At 39.2% G+C, this 23,001-nt stretch overlaps 3 protein-coding genes across 4 annotated transcripts; 1 reads left to right on the forward strand and 2 right to left on the reverse strand.

Moving 5' to 3' along the window:
• Positions 1 to 71: 71 nt before the first annotated feature.
• LOC108877976 (protein Smaug homolog 2) lies at positions 72 to 13,208 on the reverse strand. Of its 2 annotated transcripts, none has more exons than XM_018668246.2 (13): positions 13,025 to 13,208; positions 11,034 to 11,557; positions 10,408 to 10,878; positions 9,977 to 10,219; positions 9,739 to 9,848; positions 9,332 to 9,418; positions 8,703 to 8,976; positions 8,310 to 8,395; positions 7,955 to 8,070; positions 7,482 to 7,680; positions 6,961 to 7,087; positions 4,061 to 4,144; positions 72 to 3,016 (listed from the first exon to the last, which is right to left on the reverse strand). In XM_018668246.2, exons 2-13 carry the CDS (start codon positions 11,227 to 11,229, stop codon positions 2,988 to 2,990), a joined length of 2,022 nt encoding a protein of 673 aa, XP_018523762.1. In that variant the 5' UTR covers positions 11,230 to 11,557; positions 13,025 to 13,208; the 3' UTR covers positions 72 to 2,987. The 2 variants fall into 2 exon arrangements, with proteins under 2 accessions (XP_018523762.1, XP_018523761.1); XM_018668245.2 differs by having other exon boundaries at positions 12,853 to 13,208.
• A 1,534-nt stretch (positions 13,209 to 14,742) lies between these two features.
• gmfg (glia maturation factor, gamma) lies at positions 14,743 to 16,824 on the forward strand. Its single transcript, XM_018668227.2, has 7 exons — positions 14,743 to 14,908; positions 15,334 to 15,430; positions 15,557 to 15,606; positions 15,698 to 15,747; positions 15,869 to 15,951; positions 16,128 to 16,201; positions 16,596 to 16,824. Exons 1-7 carry the CDS (start codon positions 14,906 to 14,908, stop codon positions 16,665 to 16,667), a joined length of 429 nt encoding a protein of 142 aa, XP_018523743.1. The 5' UTR covers positions 14,743 to 14,905; the 3' UTR covers positions 16,668 to 16,824.
• A 78-nt stretch (positions 16,825 to 16,902) lies between these two features.
• paf1 (PAF1 homolog, Paf1/RNA polymerase II complex component) lies at positions 16,903 to 22,245 on the reverse strand. Its single transcript, XM_051065409.1, is given in 15 exon segments — positions 16,903 to 17,689; positions 17,835 to 17,919; positions 18,443 to 18,548; positions 18,773 to 18,901; positions 18,996 to 19,112; positions 19,205 to 19,308; positions 19,467 to 19,535; positions 19,643 to 19,748; positions 19,848 to 19,891; positions 19,893 to 19,950; positions 20,035 to 20,101; positions 20,211 to 20,332; positions 20,426 to 20,518; positions 20,650 to 20,679; positions 21,985 to 22,245. Coding segments are annotated over 15 exon segments (1,602 nt in total). The 5' UTR covers positions 22,032 to 22,245; the 3' UTR covers positions 16,903 to 17,264.
• Positions 22,246 to 23,001: the final 756 nt, after the last annotated feature.

A 23,001-nucleotide genomic window follows, 5' to 3' on the forward strand; every position in this document is an offset into this window, starting at 1 on the left:
AAAAATAGACAGCTGCAAAAAGGCGTGTCTGATGTGTAACAAGGCAAGTAGACACAAACACAAAGCACAAGTGAAGTTGCAAAAGAACTGAACCTCTTTATTTGGACTGTCAATGATCCGACGGATGCTGCACTTCAGACCATTCACACATATGAGTGACAGTAAAAAAGTAGAGTGTAAGCATGGGATGCAAAAGGTTCATAAAATATTAGAAAATGTTTGGGGAGTCATCAGAATTAAATATAAATTGTACAAGACAAATATACGAAACGTAGCCTACAGCTGGCTGCATTAATTCAATAATTAAGCCTGGCAGGGACATTATCATGATCTCAGGACCACTTGGTTGACGTCTCCATATGACACAGGCTCTGTACCTCCTAGTGGATGCTTGGTATGCGAAAATACACCAGGTTAAACTTTTGAAATGCATTTCCCAACTCATTTCTCGCATCACTGGAATGTAAACATGGAGTAAACATATTTCTTGGCCTGTTATTAGTGTTCAGTTTACTCATAATCACATCATTTGTGGCTCAGATAAGCATTGTCATCCCCTACTGCATCTTCATTATGCACAGACACTTGCAGAAATCTACTGCATTGTACCTCTGTGTCTATTTGCAGTAATATGTAGGCTATCCAAAGCTACAGAGGCTATGAGAAGGATAATCTGAGCCATTTGTAACATAATACAATTGATATACAGTATAGTGAATAATTAAAAATAATAGATAGCCAAGTCTTAAAAGATGTCAGCATTGCTAACTCAATTAAAGTCCTGTGCGGGCATGAGTGTGATGCTTTTGGTAAGTCAGATCTATCCAAGAGCCTGCTCTGAAGAAATCCATGACTAGAATACTACTCAAGACCATTAAATCAACTTGTTGAGGACACTGTGCATTTCAGGCACCACATGAACAGATCATCAGGACACGACAGCTAACAGTTCAATCATAAAGTCAGGAAAGCTATTCTCTCTCTCGTCACTGCATGACCAGAAAAAGCAGGCGTTACATGCCTCGTACAGTTATCTACTGAGACTCATATGGAGCCCACGGTTTAGAGGGTAGAAGGCTTTTGTTTTCAGGCTCTACCCAGCCACCTCATGTGCGAGAAGGCTTCAGTTCTTTAATGTGTTACTTAGTGAGACAATGGAGTATTCATGACATCAAATAACATGAATTGGGCATTATCCCAGAGAGATGTAAACAGTGACATTTAGGCGATATAAACATACAACATTAGTTGCAAGGTTTCTGCTCTCTAGCTGTTGGTGACACTGGCCACCATCAACCACCATGTCCTCTATCTACAACAGTGCTGTATTAGTGTGGCAAAACATGCGATTATAGAAAATAAGCATAAGTTATCAATATCAAGGGAGAGTAAAAAATACAATTGGAAAAGATATCTGTAAATAACCATCTTTACTAGACAGACCTCCTATGGCTCTGCTGAAATAAAATGTGAATGGTTATCCCTGCCTCATGATGCAACCAAAAGTGATCCAAAAGTTAAGACCATATTACACATACATGCACCTCCGCTCTGCCACATTCAAAGACAGAGGCTGTATAAGACAGTTTTTGATTCAACACTGATACCACATGATAATGTTAGGGTTTTGAGACTGAAACACATTGAGACACAAACAGAAAATATGGACATCTTCAAGCACCTTGAAAAAAGTATGATTCATCAAATCATCACATTGGCCGTTTGAGGAAGAGGGCACTGTGAGGGTGAGGTGCTGCGCTCCGGAGCATTTATTACAAGATCAAGCTTCATTTTCCAGAGCCAATCATAAGCAGGCCAGAGGGTTGAGATGGGTTTCATTTAGTTTTCTCACCCAGCATTAGAGTGTAAATTGAAAACACTCTACCCTCCTCGCTTTTATCAATTCAATATCAAATCAGCTCTCGCACAGTACAAACCACACCAGCCCTTATTCACCCCTCTGGGGATTCCTCGGCACAAAATGAGATTCATCATCATTTATGTAGTAGGGCATAAAATAACAGAGACAAATTGCAGCTGGCATAAATTCTTCAAACTGCTGTTCTTTTTTTCTTTTTTTTCTTACAAAATTATACCATTCTGTTGCATTTCACTACAAATATCCTTCTCAAATTAACAATCGTACAACCCTTCTCTTTGGCTTTGTAGAAGTTTAGAGGAGGACAGTCATTTCTATTTTGACTACGTGTTCAGGGAAAACAACCAAGACAACAGGTATGCCTATGGTTGAATTACAAGCTTTTTCTCAATCCTTCTGGTCCTCTCTTTCTTGCCTTTGCCACAAAAACATCTTCTCTAAAGAGGATAAAAAGAACCAAGGAAAGGAGAAGTTTCAACCAACACAAGCTCTCACTAGCACTGGTTACAGAACAATTAGGGTAGCTAGGAAATGTATTGGCGTCTGTATATCAACACCTGTCTGCAAGCGGAAACTTTCATTGAGAGTATCCTTGGGCCAATTACAGCTTAGTGCCTAATATTGGAGATAATTTAATAAAAGTGCCTTACTTCTGGCTGGCAATTTTCTGAATCTACACATTATGTGGTGCAGGGGGCTGTGGCTGTCGGTGTGTTCTGGATAGATAGCCTTGCTCCAAGGCAGGAGGAAAAGAAGAGTAACTCATAGGGCAGAACCCCTTAAAGACAGCACCAATCCACCGTTTTTCTCTCAGACCTCGGCAAACTGAGCCTCTGCATATCATGTCACAGTCCTGCAGGTGACATGGAGCAGCTTGCACAGTTAACCCTTTTTCTCTGTCCTGCAATATAATGATCATCTGTATTCCATTTTAATAAACTTAGTTGTATATAATAAAGTACAAAAATATTAGAGAACATATACACAGTTTTTTTGTCATTTTGTAGTGACTGCTTTGCCTGGTTTTCTTAAGCATACGTATATCTTTGTGCTGGGTGATGAGGAACTGAACAGGCCTCAACTGAAGTGTATTATTCCTTTCTTCTGTTCATATTGTTGATGTCCGGTCTGTTCCATCTGAGGAGGAGATTGGAAAGAAATATGTTTCAAGACATTTACAAGCATAAAATATACAGCACCATTTATACATTTTACCCTTAAAGGGATAGTTCACTGTTGGAGAGTGCTACTACTTTTACTCCCTTCCCACGGGCAGAAAAAAAGTTACTGATGCCTTCTTATGTGTCCATTAATCTTTACATTCACAGCATGCTGTTCATGCATTTTTATGGTATGCCTGCCACTGAACTTAGCATATCTTATTTTTATTAGATACATTTCTGGATAAGTAGCAGCTCCTTCAACAAGCTGGAAAAATACATCTTACTGTTGAATGAAAGTATATATTACACTGTGAAAACAATGTAGTGAAACTTATTAAAACACTGAAATTATAGCATCTCATTTAATTTTAACAGCAGTGAAGATATATGGCAGTGTGTGCTTTCCTACTAATTAACCAGGATAAACTCGCAGTTAAACATACTTCCAGACTGTAAACACGGACATAAAAAGACATCAATAACCTTATCGGTCTCTGGAAAAGGATGGAAAATAGTTAAAATTCCCCAAATTCCATCTAACTCACAGCAAATTCATGCAACCCAGATACCTTTCTCTAGCAGTCATAAAATACTTAAAAATAAAACAGAGCTGCTGAGCCTTTAGCTTGTTCGACATGATGCAAATTTTGTTACTCAAGTACACCATACAGTATGTTGCACAGAGGTGTGCCTTTCTCCCTCTGCAAGGGGAACCTGACTGTGACTTGACTAATGATATTGTATAATTTAGATGTTATCAAATATTAATACACAAATATAACTAATGAAATATGAATTATAAAAGTCAACAGACTTTTTCATCTTCATTTGCACAGGGGAAGTTGTGTGTGAACAAATTACTATGTACTGAGTTCCCTCATGGGCACAGTCTGTTTATGAAATCCTTTCTCGCATTGCTTAAATATATTATATAATAAGGTGGTGTTGTATAGTTGGTAGCTGTGTGAGGTTTACCAGCCAGTGGTTTTATTTAGTCAGGGCTGCTAAGGACACTTACCCCCTAAGGCATGCTCTGTCATACTGAGGCACAGTGACTCCAGCGTGGGGTTGATCTCCAGGTCAGCACCTGGAACTTGGCATTCTGAGGGAATGAGTAAAAACAGTGTCAGTCCAAAAGAAGATTAAGGTTTATAATAAAAATAAAAGTGTGTTTTTCTCTAAAACAGATAATGTCTAAAGAGATTCATTTGCTGATTTGACTTGGAAAAGAACAGTTATTATTATTATTATCAAGACACGTATGCTGTATCTGTGTTAAGGGAAAAATACCCAGTTTATGTGTGCTAAAGAATAACTATCATTATGGTTATGTGATGCTCAAATAATCTGTTGACCTGATAATAATAACGGGTTGACTGATTGCACTGAGTAGTTGTATCATTAGTCAAACAAGCAAAACAAAATTCAATGTGTTGAATCTGTTACAAATCAGGATCAATCAAAACCAATGGTGCTGACACACTGAAATAAAAGCTACAGTTTATTTCTCTATAAATCTTATTATTTATTGAATACTGGGCTGCCATAGGAATGCTCACCCAACTTTTAGGCACATTTTACAGTGTGTTGAGAACTCCAGTTAATTGAAATCCAGTTAATTGTAAGTGAAAACATTACTGACTGTGAAGTCATTATTTAGTCTCTCTGTTGTTAATGTCTATTAGAGTTTGCAGTTATTTCCCATTTTAACTGACCACAGTTGTTCATAACACAGTTTTACAATACAGTATAAAGTTACATTACACTTTTGTTTTGAATAAATTACAATGATTCAAAGTGGAATTAGTTTGAAACTGTGGTCATCCTTTGATCATTTGTGTTGCTTATTATGATGGAAGCAGTTATAAAGCATGTGTATTGCTACAGCTTCAAAAATATTATAACTAAAAAAAAAATACAAAAAATAAGCCCCCACTAAAAAGCATATATTCCAGTAAGTGTGTCACACTCACATGGGTGAACATATTACTTAAAATTATTGTAATGAAACATGTTTCTATATGTTTATGACTAATAATGGTAATACTTGTGCAGAACCAAACTATGCAGAGCACACCAATACATCTGTAAGACTTCATCATTACTCATTGCATTTATAGCCAATCAAAATCTTGCTGCGCCTGACAGTCAGATACACTCATGTTGAAACAGACTCTGCATGCCATCCTAACTACTGCTGAAACATGCCATTAATTAATGAACAACCTGATAATCAGTTTGATCAAATTCATGCCAAAGCAAACAAAAACCAGAGGATAACATCATTTTAATGTGACATGAAACTAATTTAAATGTACTTTGTATGTACATGTATGTGAGTGATATCCTTCCTATTCCCTTATTAAATATGTCTACAGTCAAGTGTGTACTTTTTTGTCTAGCACGAATCACGTCTTACATTTCACTTGCTTACAAATCAAAATGTGATCACTCAAGAGGCACTTGAGATGTATTCTGAGGTCAGGTGTAAACTGCAATCTCTCTCAAGTGGACGCAGACATGATACATAATACTTGTCTGAGCAGGGAGAGAGCGTGAGTGAACTTGAAAGTGAAACCACAGCACACCAACCAGCGATGACCATTTGGCTGATCATTATATTCATCTGCAAGACTGTGCAGTGATGAGTGATGCCTAGACAGCTTTTGGTTTGATTCTTTGCAGTACCCAATGGAATACACTGTAACTCTTAGATATACTTTTGTTTTGTCTCTTTATTGATAAACACATCTTTCAGTACTGAATGCCTTCTATCATCTTGCCTATTTGTTGTATGTGTTCTCTGTACATGTATGTATGAGATTCCTCTGTAATTTTATTTCTCTGATAAGGTTTTATTAGATATTTTTAAGTGTAGGTCTATGACTGATTTACTAATATCAAAATTACTATGAAATACTTAAAATCTGCTTTAACAACCCATTTGGAAGTGCAATATGTCACAAAAAGTCAGAAAGTCAGCAAAGTATTTTGTGAGGATTTTTAAAGTTAAAACTAACATCAAAATATTACATTTGACAAGGTGTACATAGCATGTTGTGTGGGAGCTGGGCATGTCAGTTCTAATAACTAATGCACACTTTGTGGAGAAAGGTGAAAAAAGCAACACATCATATCAGAGGCGGTAAAAAGACACCACTGTTTTCCCCCACTTTTAACCATGCAGGTTGAAAAGCTATGAGCAAATATATTTTTTTATAAGACTTATAATATTGTTTCTTTAAACCATATGTATCTTATATATCCAGACTGAGATTTCTATATAATTCTCTTAAAAGCAACAGTATGAAGTAGCTACAGCACCTTGAAGACATGGAATAACAATGTGTGGCTAAAAATTTTTGTCTTTTACACCTAACTCTGTTATGGACAACTTCTACATTGACTCTGTCAAAACATGACAAATCTATTACAGTTGAATCTGCAATGCTTGTGTGTGGCGTCTGGCACATAAGACAAGGCAATCAAAAGGTTATGTATATTGCATGAAGTGACTGATTGTTTACTGCAACATGCCGCTAAGCTGTCTTGTTATTTTGTCCTTGGCACAGAGGGAGAGCTGCCCTCTATTTTGGCATCTGACCAAATAGCCATTTTTTCCTCCAAACGTTGTGTAGCTACATAATCTTGCAAAACTAAGCATCTGACTCAAATCTGCCACTTCCAAATAAACTCTGTTCAATTAACCATTTCCAGTATAGCTTTAGCTTTAAATTATTTTACTTTCAAAATAAAAGGAGTTCTAGATTAGCAACATATAGGTTATATTTATGTGGTAAAAACTTAACAGGTGACTGACAGTTTTAATAACATTTTGTCAAGGATAGGAAAAGACTGTGCATGACAGCATACACTCATGTAAATGATGAATAAAAGAGGCTTGACCTCACACAGTACCTTGCTGCTGGAACATGAGCATGGTTTGCGGGGAAGTGTGGACAGGGAGTGAGTGGGTTCGCTGCACAGAGCTGCGACTCTGACTTGGCATGCTGTTACTGCCCCCAGGGTTGGCAAACCACAAGTTCTATAAAGGAAGACAGAAGTTCTCATTACATAATTCCCACTCACTCTCTGAGGTTGACATGGTTTGCTGCTTATCTCTCAGCTAAGTCATTACACAAAAACTCTTCAAGCTATGATAATGAATCAATTTGTATCAAAATATGATATGATAAAATATACGCCTAACCCACTGTCTTGTGTATATTAATTACACTGTCATGGTCTCTTAGTTTTTCACTTCTTTTCCTTTCAGAGCAAATGTTTAACATGGTGTATTATGGCTGCTTGGACATGTTATCATGTGGGTCAATATCCTCAGGTATAGTGAAGACAAAAAGTTTTCTTTCAGATTTTAAAAGAAATCAATAAAAAATAAAAAAAATTGAAAAACATAACTGATAACACAGAATACTAACTTGTCTACCCTGGCCTGTCAGCACAGGATTAGTGAGTGTGTGGCGTGGAGATGCTCCCCCAATCCCACCGGGACTCAGAAGACTTATGCGTCCAGCTGGGAGTCCACGAGGGGTCATCTGGAACTGCCTCTGCCCTCGTCGCCCTACACCTCCACTCACAGAGCCTGCTGTGGGGAGGGAGTTGGACCCATATGTCCAGCTGGAATTAAAAAAACAGAAGAAACATACATCATAAAAATCTATGAGTCAACTGCAAGAACTGCATGTTCAAGTACTGAAGCTATTTCTTATGAAATGACAGTTCTAATTAGAAAAAGGAAGAGAGAGTGAAAGAGAAATGGGAAGGGAAAGAGAATCAAAGTAATTGTTAGACAGTAGGGTTGAGTGCAGGGAGAATATTACATTCAGCTGCTGTGACATCTCCCCTGCTTAAGAGGGAGATCAAAGGTAAAGGGAGGCCAGCAGAGTCTCACCCTTTCTGTCGGTACACAGGCATGTCCAGCATAGCTTTCCGAGGGAACAGGCGGAGCAGTTTGAGGACCTGCTGCTTCCAGGAGACCAGCCTTTTCTTGTGAGTTTCTGTGAAAGCCTGACAGAGAGAGAAAGAGACAGCAGAGAAAAAAGGCATCACATTTTCAAAGAGCATTAAGTAGGCTTCTGAAATGTGTGTTTTTTTTTTAAAGGATAAGGTGAGTTTTATTCTTCATTTCAAGAAGAAAACTATAGATGATTACAAGATTCTCTGTTACTCCATGTACATTAGTCTATGTGATATTTGTATTCATTCATATTTAAGATATTACTTCTTTAAAAAATGCAGCTTCTTACCTCATGTGTCAGACACTTCTCAATGAGCTGAAGGTAACAGCTGATATTCTCCTCATCTGGTCTGGACACCAGCAGCTGGGTGCACACTGAAAAAAAATCCAGTGCCCATTAGGTTAATTTTGATCTGAGGGGTATCTGTTGATTTGTGTATATGAAGGTAGATAGATATACATAACTTATCATGTATGTATGGGTTTCATGATGAAGGACACAGAAAAAAAAGTCAGAAAAGGTCTTAGTAGCTTTTATTACAGTATTTTGTCATGCTGTTGATTGAATCGTTATGTGGTTGTTAACGACGTCATATGAACACTTCCTTGTATGGACAAATTATATATTGTACTATATGATCTACAGCTAATCAGGAAAAACAAAAAAACATCATATTCTTACCTTTGCCCATGACACGGGTGAACTGACCAGCAATGTCGCCGTCTGAGATGGGTGTGGCTGAGGAGTCTCCATCACAGGGAGGTGGGTTGTGGGACTGGAAGCCCTCTGAGGCTGGCTCCTTATCTGCTCCTGTTTTTGTGGCTTCTGAAGGGGAGGAGGCAGTGTCCAAGGCAGGCTGTGCCGCACTGGGTGGGGCGTAGGCCTTAATGGGCGTGATAATGATCTGCTGCAGCTCCTGAAGGGCGTTGCGAAGGTTTCCCCCTTCCAAAATATCCTGACAAGAGACAACATCAATGTCACATTCTATGTAAGCATATTCAGAGAGGCACACTTGTGAGTATAGAGAAAGCTATCCAAACTGTAAATCTGCATTTAAGCTTTATGAGCTAAACATTTGCTGCACTGAAATGTCTTACAGAAAGATTCTGAATCCCTACCAGGCCTGCTCTACGTCTGTTTCTGTGCCAACAGAAGAATGGGAATTTCCAGATGGAACAGTGTGTCACATGATCATCAGCGGGTACATACTTGAGAACATTTTTGATCAGTACAAGTGAAAATTCATTGAGGCAAAACACTGCTGCCCTTTTTTTAGCATGAGAAGAACAACATCATCCCATCTGAATTACCTTTTCCAAAGACTTAAGCACACTCTGCCTCTCTCGCAGCTTCTGGATACTCAAGGCAATCTTATGCCGTGCTCCTTTAGTGACATTCTAAAAAAAGGAAACGGAAAATAACAAGATGGCATGAGAAGCAGGGAAGTCATTTCTTATGGGAACACTGGGCAATTTATACAGTTACTAATAACAAAGCTAATCACCATCTGTTTCATTAAAGCCAAGGGGCAGAGGCAAAATCACGCCATTTGTATGTGTGACTGGCTTGATATAACTGTAGGGTGCGTTGCTTAATTTCATGCCTCATTGAGAGTTGATGTATCATCAGGTTTGAGGACAGTAATGTCTAACAATTGATAAGGAGGGTGGAATAATCAAAGCCCGGCCCCAGTGTATGCAAAAGGGAGGATTAAAACCTGCGACTCCAGGTGTTGCTCTGTGAGAATCATCATCTCCTCATAGGTCATCTGGGAGAAAAGTGATGCATATTTATGAAGGCGGAGACTTTTCAACCACGCAGGAACATCTAGAACAAACACACACCAAGTCAGATTACATTTCAGATTATATCACCACAGCTGTTGGCTGTGCACGGCTTTTACCAGAGCCAAATGCCCTGAGTGCCCTTGGCTTGGATAGGAAATGAACTCTGACCTTTCATGCCACTGCCATCCTCCTGGAAAGTGTTGCGAGTGGAGCCCTGTTCTTCTGTCTGCTCGCTGCCTGAGGAGGCTACGCTACTCTGGGGTGAAAGGGGTGCATGGTCTGTTGGAATGAAGTTCTGCCGTCCCCCTGTCTCATCCTGGCTACCCCATTCAGAGCCACAAGCCTGGGGACTGGAAGGAATCACGGACATGGACTTCTTCAAAGGGCTGGGCTGCATCTGCCCACCCAGGCCTGGCAAAGGAAACCAGATATGAGGAATAACAGAATATATATACTTAGGAAGGATATATTAATAACATTCAAGGGCCTTTAACTAAATGCTCTCTGTTAGCATAATATGGGTGATAGATCCACAGTGGTCTATTTCCTCTATGTGCTTTCTTCCCATTTTCAAAACAAAAGTGAATAACAAACACTACCTGTGTTATTGCTGTTGATGGGAGAGGACATTCCGCCTGGGAAAGGCATGTGTCCATTCTGGCCTGCTGGAGACGTGCTGGATGATGGGGACTTGTCGTGCCAGGCATGGCCAGGGTCCAGAGCCTCAGCAGAGCTGGGCCATTCATCTGAGCCCTGGCGTGGGTGGTATGGGCTGGATGGGGCCCGGGGTGCGTAGCCACTGGATAGGTGCTCCTCCAGGTGGTTCAGCCACATGGCCAGAGAGGTGCGGTCATCCAGAGTGGTGGCAGGGTGTATGAGAGCGTATGACAGCAGCTGTCTGCTCTCTTCCACAAACAGGCTACTCTCAATAGTGTGACTCAACACCTTCTGCAGCAGCTTCATGTACTCACATTTGGCCTCGCTGTTGCGTGGCTGCAGCAGGGGCAGGTGGGACAGCAGCAAGGACACAACTTTCTCCTTTGGCTCTTGATGCCACTGGCTGACAATTGCTATTGACAAGGGGAAATAAGAGATTTTCACCAGATGATTAATCTCTTATTTCTGATTTTATATACATCAACTTCAAAAAGATAGACGTAACAGTGTTTCATACTAAGAGATAACCAACAACACATCATAACATGCTCATAAAACTCTCAGCTACCTGCATTGTTGGCCTCAGCTTCAAGGATGTGGATCTCTGTGCAGTCTGCCAGCCAGTGCTCAAGGCAGATGTGTAAGAAACGAGCCTGGGTGCGGGACACCCTCTTCAGGAGGGACAACAGTGCCACCGTCTGTTCACACTCATTCCAGCCTTTGAACCAATCTGTGAGGATACCTACCTGGTCTCGGAACATCATGGCGTGTCTCCTTGGTAAGGAGAACAGGAATGTGTGAATGGGGAGGGGGCTATTGGAAAGACTGTTTTCTCAAACACAGTCAGGATAAGTCTGGCCCCGCACAGCGGGGTCGTATTTGCAACAGTCCTGGGATCCCCTCAGACTGGACCGAGGGGCCCTCACATGGTTCAGGTGCAGAAAGAACTGCAGACAGGGATGCCGTGTGGATCTCTGGGATGTTGTCTTATGAAGCAAGGCTGGAAGTGTGTGTCAATTGTAGTTGGTAATGACACAATCAGGAAAATCTTATTATTCACTCTTGCATATTCAGGATCACATCATCCATGCCCTATTAAATCAACAAACAGACAAAGAGAAAAATCTTAGATCATATATTCACAAAATGTCTACTTCAATTTTAAAATGGCAACCAACCCAATACTTATTCAGTATACATCCATTCAAAGTTTGCTTAGCCTTTTTAATTTTTCTGCATCCACCGTGACAAGCAATTAAATTTTTATTGGTGAAGATGAGTGCTTTGATGGATAAAGTTCTTCCATGCCACAGATTTAGTGTTGGAATATGCTCTCCCTGTAATCATGCAACAATTTTTTAACAATATTTGGAAACATTGTTTTCTGTCCTAAAGGAGCCATGATAGTGGGAGATTGTTTTTTTTTTTTTTTTATCACAAAGGTACATGGATGATAGATTAATAAGAGATTGTGACACACAGCCAATACAAGACAAACAAACTGCTTCAGCTAATTATGATATACAAGGAATGACAGTGATAAGGAATATAACATCAGACTGGAGTCATATAACTTTCCCATCTTTACAAAATTGACTCTATATGTATAATTTCCCTAACAGATGCACAAAAAATGAGATATCATTGTCCAAGGTAATGTCATGGTGCTATATGAGGTAAGCTTTTACTAATGAACTTTATCACTTCACAAAGACTCTTGCCAATCTTACCCACACTGCTTGAATCATACTAAAACGATAAAGGCGCAAGTCATTCACAAAAGGCGTGCCAACATGTTATTCAGAATACGAGTTCATGACAATTACGTTGAGAGTGATGCTTAACTCATAACACTAACACAGACTGCAATCCAAAGAATAAGGACTGCCATGGATTTACAACAGTTAATTATAATACAGCTTATCTGCTTCATACTTATTTCATTGCTAACGTTAGATATCAAAACTACTGACTGCCAACACTGCAAATGGTAGCACCTGTAACATTATGAGCTATACTTTTAACGTAAAGGACAAACATGAGTGTTTGACTACGAGCTCTGTTCAGTAGACTGTTGTTGCGATTATTCCTGTGAGGTTTCTTAAACTTCAAACAGGCTAACGTTACACCCGGCAGCCCAGCATTAGATAGCGGTTAGCCAGAGTTAGCTTGGTCGGCCTAGTCAGTGATGAGGGATTCGGGATTTGTATTGTTTTTCGTTGACGCTGTTGCTGCCCCTTTTCTCCGCTTCGCACTTCAATCTTAACGGTACAAACAAGGGCGCTAAAACGCTGTTTTAATCGACAGCAGGTGTAAGCCCGTTAACTAGATAAAGTTATGAAAGTGGGAATTTACAATAAACCCACTCGAAAATGTTTGTTGTTTACCTTTGTCAGTTGTCACTGGTTAGCGAGCTAGGCTAACGTGCTAATGCATAGCTAGCTCGACGGTAGGGTAGGAATGGCTAACTGTTAGCGCTAGCTTCTTAGCTAGCGAGTTTTGCTAATAGATGCAATAACGTTAGCTTAGCTGAAAGAAGCGTAGATTTCGATCCCATACGTGGTGTTCCTTTAGGATATTCCTTTACAGCGGTAGGCTCCCGCGGTTTCAATCATACCATGTTAAAGAATACGTACAAAAATGTTTATTGCAATACAGAAAATAAAGAGTGTACGCCTGGAGAAATCTACTTCGATTTTGAGTTGACGTAAGACGTGGGGTCAACGTCATACGTCTGGGCGGTACGTAAGGTTGTGTCCCACCCACAGTCTGGTAAATAAAAAAGTTTGAGATCCTGACAGGTAAACACACCTCTGTCTTGGAGTAAAAGTAGACACCCTGGGAATGGTCATATGGAAAAAATAAAAATGATCATAGTCAAAAAACATTGATCAAACATTTATGTATATATTGTAGTACTTAATTTCCCTGATGGAGTCATCCCAAAGGGACCAATAAAGTCTGTCTAAGTCTAGTATGTGTTTTGATATAAAAAAAATAATATCAGGTTTTGTGGTGAGTAACTTGCCCTTACCCTTACTCCTCATTATTGAATAAAATAGGGCTACACCTCATGATTGTTTTTTCAGATTCTAGAATAATTTGTTTTATATTTTTTTAGATAATATACTTAAAAAAAAAAAAAAAAAACACTGCATCATGTTTTCAAATTGCTTGTCTTGTCAGACCAAAACACCAAGCTACTCTGTTTATATCAAATGGAACCGAAAAGGGCTGCAGTTCTCATATTTGAAGGTGAATCAATACCACATCATGAAGATGAGAAAATTGCAGCTGCATAGCTCTAAATATGATGTCTTCTGACATTATATATATATATGATGTACATAATATATATGTATGAGTAACAGAGGACCTGTGGTGACATCAATGACTGGGGTGTGGACAGAGTTGCAACATGCCTAAAGTTTCCATCAATAGGGAGCAGTATAACAGCATTCTCCTGCCTTCTGGGAAACATTGCTAGTTTGCAGGTCGTATAAGGTTGGTCTGGTTCCTCCTGTCCATTTGTCCTTGAGTAAGACACTATACCTTAACTACCCCTGAATTAATGTTAGGTAATGCAGAGTAAACCTGTCCCTCCAGTTGCAAGCCTTTTCTGTGCACAACAGTTATGTAGTGTGTGTCTAAGTGGAGCCACATTCCATTTGAAGCATGCAGGGAAGTGGCCCAAAGTGCAACACAGGGCAAGTGCAAGACAAATTTAGGCCTTAGATGATCAAACGCTTAAAAAAGATACATTATAATCTTGTTTAATATATTACACACTGTGATTACACTTGCTTCACATCTAATCCTGGAATGCAACAAAAATGCATAACAGTGATAGAGCCCTTTTTTATGAATACTTTTTAGTTTAGGTGCAATTTTTGCATATATTTCTATACTTTGATTTAAAGATGTGACTGCAAGACTTTTAATTTTAAGAGCATTATTAAATTGCGGCATTGTTACTTTAAAGGATTTGAATATTGTCTTGCCTCTGCTATGTTTCCATGTGATATCCTCATGATAATGGGAAATGAAAGTAACCCTAACCAACACTAGAAGAATCCCACAGTAAAGTGACATTGATAGACAACCTTCAAACAGTATGATCTATTCCACTTAAACACCCAGTCTCTTCTGTTATACTAACATTTATAGGTATGCTATGTGTATTTTTACCTTCATGTATTACATATGCATTAAGAGATAACCACACTGTTACATACAACACACAGCTGAGCTTCATGCCGGCATCATCTTGTGTTGTAGAAAAGAGGAAGCAGCACTGGTGAATGTCAGTGCTATGTGTCCTCCCCTTGCCATCTTAAGGAGGATCTCTTGACAGTCTGAGAGTAGCTGTCAGTCTGTCGCAAACTGTTTCAGCAAGGCCGTGTCACCCCGAAGACAGGAAAAGAAAAGAATCCATTGAGAATGGTAGGTGAAACTGATGCAACTGTTTGAAACATTTTGCTTTTCTGTTGAAATTTACTGGATTTGACGAATTGTTGTTCAAACATATTTGCCTATATGTTTTTTGCTTTACCGTTGCAACACAAGTCGACCATCCCCCGCGTTCTTTCATACAGGAAACTACGTTCTTGCATGTTGCAGCACAAACATTTCCTGCCCTCAATATGTCAGAATAGTGTTGTAAATGTTTAATGCATCCATGCAAGGTGGATAGAGACCTTAAAATCTGAACAGATCAAGCAGATGTCTCTTACCCTCTTTCATTGTTTCTATTTATGGCCCGTGGACCAATCCAGTTAACTTTATCAGAAGCACATGAACATCAGGAAACATTTTCATATTTCTCCGATTGACACAGCTGAAGTCATATTTTTTATGATATTTTACAGTCAAGCTCTCTGGTTGTGTGCGAAGTGGATGAAAGTCTGAAAGATAAACTGAAAAAGTTTAGATTTCGAAAAGAGACCAACAATGCTGCCATACTGAGTAAGTAGCACATCTCCACTCTGACACATTTGTAACTGGATCAACACAAATTCAAATCCCATATATCAGTGCATTGACAAATATTAAACTGAACCAAAAGACTTAATAATCATTGTTATTTCCCAGTGAAAATAGACATGGAGAAACAGCTTGTTATCCTTGAGGAGGAATACGAGGCAAGTGTTACATTAGTGTTGTATTTTTTCTCTTTTACTTGATTTCTTTTGGATCAGTTAAAAGTCACTTAGACTCAACTTTGTCTTTCAGGACATCTCACTGGATCAGTTGAGAGATGAACTTCCAGAGCGGCAACCCAGATATCCTCACTAAATGCCTTGTATATATTGAAAAATCTCAAATTTACATATAATTGTAAATGTTGCATTCATATAAGACTACAGTTTGATGCATATTTTGAATTCCTTGACAACAGTGCACATTCATTGTCTACAGCTACAAATATGTTCATGCTGATGGCAGGGTGTCTTACCCTCTGTGTTTCATATTCTCTAGCCCAATGGGTGAGTGATAATCTTTTCACGACTCAAAACTAATTGTTCTGCATAGATCGACCTCTTGCTTGAAGAATACCTAAACAGGCAGATTTTCAATCTGGCATCAGCTGGGATTTTTTGATGCAAGTTTAATTGGTCAAATTTAAGAATCCCTCAGGAAAATGCTGACTTCATTTTTACAGGATGTAAGCCAGAGCAACAGATGATGTATGCAGGCAGCAAGAATCGACTGGTCCAAGCTGCAGAGCTCACAAAGGTAATTACATCAAAATTTGACCTACATCTTATACATCTAATGTCATTTAGAGCATAAACTACTGAACTCAGTTTACTTTTAAATGTTATTTATTCCTGTTAAGAACGATGCCTTTATAGGTAAATCTGTCAAATATACACAGAACACTGTATATTCTGTATGACTGTACATCACAGACTTTCCGACCAAAGAAATCCCAGGCATTTTTTCCAAACCTGTGCCTGTCAATCACAAAGATGTGCTCTGTACAATTTTAAGATGATGATGATATCCAATCGAAATCTCTCAATTATTTTTAAATTAATACCTGCACTTGTTCAGCAAATTGTACTTTTAATGTTGTGTAATTTGTTTGCTGTGGTTGAATTGGACATGCTCCGTTTTACTCTGTTAGGTCTTTGAAACAAGAAACGCTGATGACTTGACAGAGGAATGGCTGAAGAACCAACTGTCATTTTTTCGCTGAATATGCATCTCCCATATTTCCTGTACTATCAGTTTCTTTGTGAAATATGCCCCTTGATTTTAATTTTGAATTGTTAAGTATGCTATTGCTAATAAATGGCTCTACTGTGCATAATCATGTTTTGAAATTTTTGCATTAAAACCATACTCATATTGGACATGAAAAAGTCCCTCTTGTTTTGTTTTATAGGTTTCCTAAATTTTTTAAAGAGAAAAAAACAACAATTTTTGCTGAGTTTCTTTAAAAAATGCCACCTCCAATTTATTATCTGTTTCAAAGCTGTAACACAAAGCTGAGAGAGCAAAGACATTTTTACATAATCCTGTACTGAATTTCTGGCAGACGAAAACAAGAGGAATGGTGTACAAATATCTACTGGTGCTCGAGCTAAACCTAAAAACTGGACTGAGGAGAGCTATCCCCAGTCCAAAACCAATGAGCATCTTGCTTGCACATTTCATTGGGTATTTGCAATAATCAAGAAATTACTGCCCCAGACTGACTATTAAGGTAAGTGACAGGGTTACACTGCCATGTTTATAGCTGAACATACAGATTAGATAGTTTGCTGTCACCATGCTGTCCGGACCACTCATCTTATTCACTGTCGCTGGCATCACTGGAGTCCGAGCCTCTGTCGCTTCCGCTTCCACTCTGAGCCTGGGCCTCTGAGTGGTCACTGCTGCGATCGCTGTGTGCTGGAGACGCGCTCCGACTCCTGCTGCCTCCTCTGTTCCTCCCTTCATCCTCACTCCCGCTGCCCTCGTCCCCGCTGCTCCTGTTCTTCGGCTCGTTGTCGTCACTGTCATCATCGCTGCCGAAGATCTCTTCCTCGTCTCGCATCTCTCTGGTCCTCTCCTCGCCGCTTTCACTCCCGCTGCCGCTTGCTTTCCTCCTTCTCTTCCCTCTGTCCTCATCCTCTTCGTCATCTTCTCCCCTTTGTTCTCGGTCTTCATCCTCCCTCTCTGATTCACTGCCAGAGTTCTCCACCTCACTCCCGCTGCCCTTGTCTTTCTCATCACCTGGAGAAAACAATGCAAGTATCACACAGAGCAGAGATGGTGATTTAATTAGCACACACTGACATTACTGGGGTGTAGCAGCTAGCCAGTTTGGTAACAATTAAATGATGGGAAACACAGTGGCAGAGGATAAAAGAAAACTGACCAGAGTCCTGCATGTCTTTATCCATGTCCATATCTTCCTCTTCATCTTCTGGCTCATGGTTCTCCAGCTGAGCTTTACGTGCTTCCTGAGAATCACAAGAAAGGGAATCATCAGTCATTAGTAAACAACTTCTGTATGAGGATCAATAAAGAATGCAAGCTTATAGCTGCTGTATATCAAATAATTTGCTTAGCTGAGTCTTACTGGAAAACACAGTTAAATATCTATCTAATGCATAGAATATAATAATGCACATGAGAGCACCAAGCACCGACTACATGTACTACAAATACTAATATGCTACTGACAAATCACCTCCAATACCATACTGTAGTATTGCAATTACTTTGTTTAGTGGTTGTAATGTCTGGCAGAAAAACCAACTGAATTTGATCACAACTTTAAATAATTATATATAATATACTTTGAAACAGAAACAGTATGATGTAATGTCATAAACAGTACCTTTTAATTTCATCCAAAAAAAGTATTATATATAATCAATAGACAAATGAGTGTCCAGTTTGTGGTAAAATAATTCAAGTTCATATGCATCATTACATGCTAAAAACTGTGATGTTCACAAAACAAAGGACCTTGACACTCACCTGAGCTTCGAGCTCTTTCTCATTCATATCTCTGTGCTTACACACCAGCACTGCGTTTGTGGTCGACTGCGCTCCAGCCTTGGCTCTTCTCTTGCTCAAACGCACCCTGTAGGACAGAGGGAAGGCTGTCAGAGGACAAGGCCAAACAGCTTCCCATGAAAGCCTCATATGATTGACAGTGGTGCGTTAACAACTGACACCAAACTCTCTAAAGCATAGCAATCTACACTAAAACATCAACACTAAGATGCTTGATCTTAACACACCAGCTGCAACCATTCCTGTAAATAGCATATCTCCCTTTTGTCTCGTCTCTGATCGATGATTTACCTTGTCTCGAGCTCATTGTAGTAAACACCATCTCCATCTCTGAAGATAAAGAAGTAGTTCTCCTCATAACCCTTGCTGGCTTTGTTCTTGACATTCCAGTTGTACTCCCTGGCTATCTTGTAATCATACCTGAAACACAGAAAATAAAATGCATTATTACTTCCTGGTATTCAACAAATGCATCAAAAAAGATAGATTTTCTCAATGTAATATATTTACTTACAAATCATCAGGCATATAATCTACACCCTCCTCACAGTCTCTCTTGCGCTTGCGAAGTGTGTCTTCATTGGGCAGGAAGTAGGCCACAAACTGGTTTCCTTCCTCATCCATCATACCCCTGTATTCAAGAGATAATAAACCTGAATTAGTATTTCTGCAGAAATGGTACTGTTGATTCGCACATCCACACAATGGATATTTTGCAGACACCTGATCATAGCCTGAGACATCATTTCCACTCCTGCTGGCCCTGATATGTCTTTAGGTGCAGGATCAGAGTCAAAGATGACCTGAGCACATGGGTTGATCCACATCTGAGGAAAGAGAAAGTGTGTACAATATTATTATCTAAGCCTTTAAAGTGTCAGCTTTTCAGTTAAAATACCATAAACTGACAAAAACAGTTTGAGCATGATCAAAATAAAAACCACAATAAACTGAGTGAATTATTTTTGTTGAGTAGCTGGCTCACCTTGAAGTCAGGGAACACAGGCAGTATCTCCACAGGAGTAACTCTGGGTTTACTGTAGTGCTGTGAGATCTGGAAAGAAACAACAACAACAACATAAATCATTTTTGACCATTTAGGGTCTGACAGCTAACCATTACAAAAAGGATTTGGCAAGCCTGGGTAATGCGTTCACTCACCGATTTCTGTGCATCCTCAAATGTCTTCTCAATAGCAGAAATCTGGCTGTCTCTGTCCTTGTAAATTTCTTCCTCTGTAAACTGTTGTTTGACTGATACACCGATCCTAAACACAAAACATGTCTAGGTTACACACAGACACACACACCCCAATTCATACAGCTTTCTACTACTAGGTTATTTCAAGGTACACAAAATAACTTACTTGACTTCCACTTTCTCATTGGAAACGCCATATCTGTTAAACTCCTGTCGAAATATATTCTGTTTTTCTCATCCACGGCACCACTTTGGCATGCTGCTGTGACCTGACAGAGACAATGGAAAAAATGTACACAAAAAATCTCCACATTAATTTACAACAGCATCAAATTGCCTACTAGTAGACTTACCTCTTTGAACTGGATGGAGCTTGGATGTCCTCTTCCAATAGTTTTTCATCAGCAGGATCCAGCAATACTGACAATTTAAAAGATTGGCTCAGTCAACTCAGACATTTGATTAAGTGACTCAGTTTCTGAAAAAATGAAGAATAGTATGTGGCATAGAATCACAACTGGGGACTTACTGTTGGGATCTATGCGGTAGGTGTCTGGGTTGATGAGATCAATGGTGACCCCAAGGTCTGGCTCAGTCAGGAGCTCATGCTTGTGCTGCTTCTCTAGAGAAGTGGCTTTATACTGTACAAATCTGCCACAGCAGAGAGACAGAAATGTTAAGATGTGTCTATGTTTAGAAGTGTTTACTTAATAGTAAGTGACTGTGGGGACAGTCTGTATTTACCTGTGCTGATCAAAAGGATATGTGATGAATTTGGGATCAAAAGGGATGTCAGGCAGGCTGTTGCAGTACTTCACTCGACAGACAACTCCTGACCTGTCGTGGGCACAGAAGTCGAGGACAAACTCAGTTGTGGTCATTTTCACATATGATAGCATGCACTAAGGATGCATATCTCAAATCATTGTGCATGATAGCAAAAACAAAACAGCGTTAAATCTACCCACCTCTCCGGGACAGTTCTGTGAGAGGACGGCCTACTGAGAGAGAAAACAGCCATCAGTCAACCACTGCTCAATTGTGATGTATAAAAGTCCTATGACTTTGATAAGAGTTACTGTGTCAATCACTACTCCCTTTATCCTTCTCTTATATTTGGATGGATAGATGGATGTTACATTTTGTCATATTGAGAGTCACTGAGGCAGGCCACTGAAGAACCATGTCATTGTGTTTATTCCTTTGTAGCAAACATTCTGGCAACATTTCCTGACTGAACTCAACTCTAAAAATTGAGGAAGATGTAATGCCTCAACCTCCTTCAACAAAACAGTATGTTTATCTTGAAAAAAATGCACACCTTACCAAGTCTCTAACTACTTCTAATTACAGTCTAAAATGTACTCTTAAAGTACTAAAATATAGTCACTAAAGAGATTAAAACATTTCAGGAATTTACCAAGTAGTACCTGAGGCATTGCCAACTGCATAGTCTAATGCAATCAAATGCATCTGTTCTATTTTTAATTTATCTATAATGTTCAGATTGTTTTGACACTGCCATAGAGGAGAACTCAACTACATGTTTTAACAAGGTCAAAGTTAGTGGTTGTGCTGTACTGGACTGCATTATATTCAATAATGCTTCTTATATTGTGTCTTCCTCATATATTATATCGACAATGTCAACAAAAGCTGAACATTAAGTTCAGAAATGTGGAGTTAATGGCAGAGCTGTTGTATTAAACTGCATTAGAATGCACTGTTGAATGGATAATGTGGTCACTCAGTGTAGACTTTCAATGGTACCATTAAAATGAAACGTAAAATATATTCTGGTGCACTGTAAGCTGCATTCATAATATCTTTCGAGAGCAGTGAAATGTACTGTATCATTTTCTGTCCAGTGGTTATCTAACTTTACGTGAATTCGCAGATTCTTGTTCCGTCAATTTACTATCGTTACTGTTAGCATTCAGACTGGCTAACACTGGCTAGCCTACACTACATTTGGCTACTTCTAACACAAAGTTAGCCGTTTTATTTGCCTCTACTGCCCACAAAGCCCAAGTGTATTTCTCTAATTTAGTCAACCGGCGCTAAATAATAGGATAAGTTACCTTAGCAGGCAGGTTAGCAAGTTAGTAAGTTAACTTGACATTAAGCTTGCTGGTTTGTTTAGCTAGCTAACTGACATTGTTAGCTAATGTTGTACACAACTGAAAACTGAGTAACCTGGAAAATGCTACCGACTCAAAGCTGATTTAACGTTAACTTTATTATAATTTGTCAAAAGTACATATTCAGCTAGGTTAATGAACTCGTAAAGGCTTTTTAATTACCTGTGTCCGTCCTCTCGTTGAGCTTGAGTCTGAATCGTTGGAGCCATGTTTATGACAAACTGCTCACAACAAAAGTTCTTTGTTTGCACAGATAATCAACACAAACGCGCCCGTTGTCAAACAAAATCCTTGGTCTTCATAAAACCACATACGACTGTTAAATGTAACTTCTACCACAAAGCATTTTTTATTTTGTCCCGGCAGAATAGGCTGACGACCCGGTGGTGTACGATGAAGGCTCACGGCTTTGTACAAGATTTGCTTTATTTGATGAGAGCGACCCCTAGTGCCCTGGCATGTAAGGTATATGGGTCAGTGGTATATTCAGCAAAAACTTGTACTTAGAAATACTTTCCATTTATTGAACATATTGATATAAAACAACATTGACATTATGTGTCTCAGTTACAAAAAGGAGACCAAAACTATCCGCTGGTTTTGCTCAAAAGCTAACCCTTTAATTGACAGACACCAAGAGGAAATACAAAAATGTCTGGCAGACCAATAATCTTACATGCTTGCAAAGAGATATAGTTTTTTTTAACGTATAATTTCACTTTTATTCCTTTTTATGGATATATCATTGACATACTGTCTCAAGAAAGTACTCTCACACTATTCTGTCCTTAGACACATACACACATAAAGATCATCTTGTGATCTTCGACAGATGGGGAGTTTTTGCACATGCTGTGGAGATGGTTCAGTTATCACATGACCTCAGTATGGAATTTCAATCATGTAATAACAAATGGTCTCATATTGGAACAGAGTTTTAAAGCTAAAGCAAAATCCATCTGCTGATAAAGGACACAAGATGTGGCTGAAAGCTCTGGAAAACTTCCAGTAAGTGGACAAAGTGGTGCTTCCAATGATAATGATAAGCCTTCAAGCTCAACTCCTGTTGCCAGTTTGTCTACTGAAGGTGAACGTTCTTAGTGTGAAAAATATAAAATCTTTGATCAAATTATGAACACTTGATAATCATCTGTTTACATACATTTTAACCCAAGAACA

This window comes from Lates calcarifer, linkage group LG21 (assembly GCF_001640805.2).
Source record: "Lates calcarifer isolate ASB-BC8 linkage group LG21, TLL_Latcal_v3, whole genome shotgun sequence".
NCBI lineage: Eukaryota > Metazoa > Chordata > Actinopteri > Centropomidae > Lates > Lates calcarifer.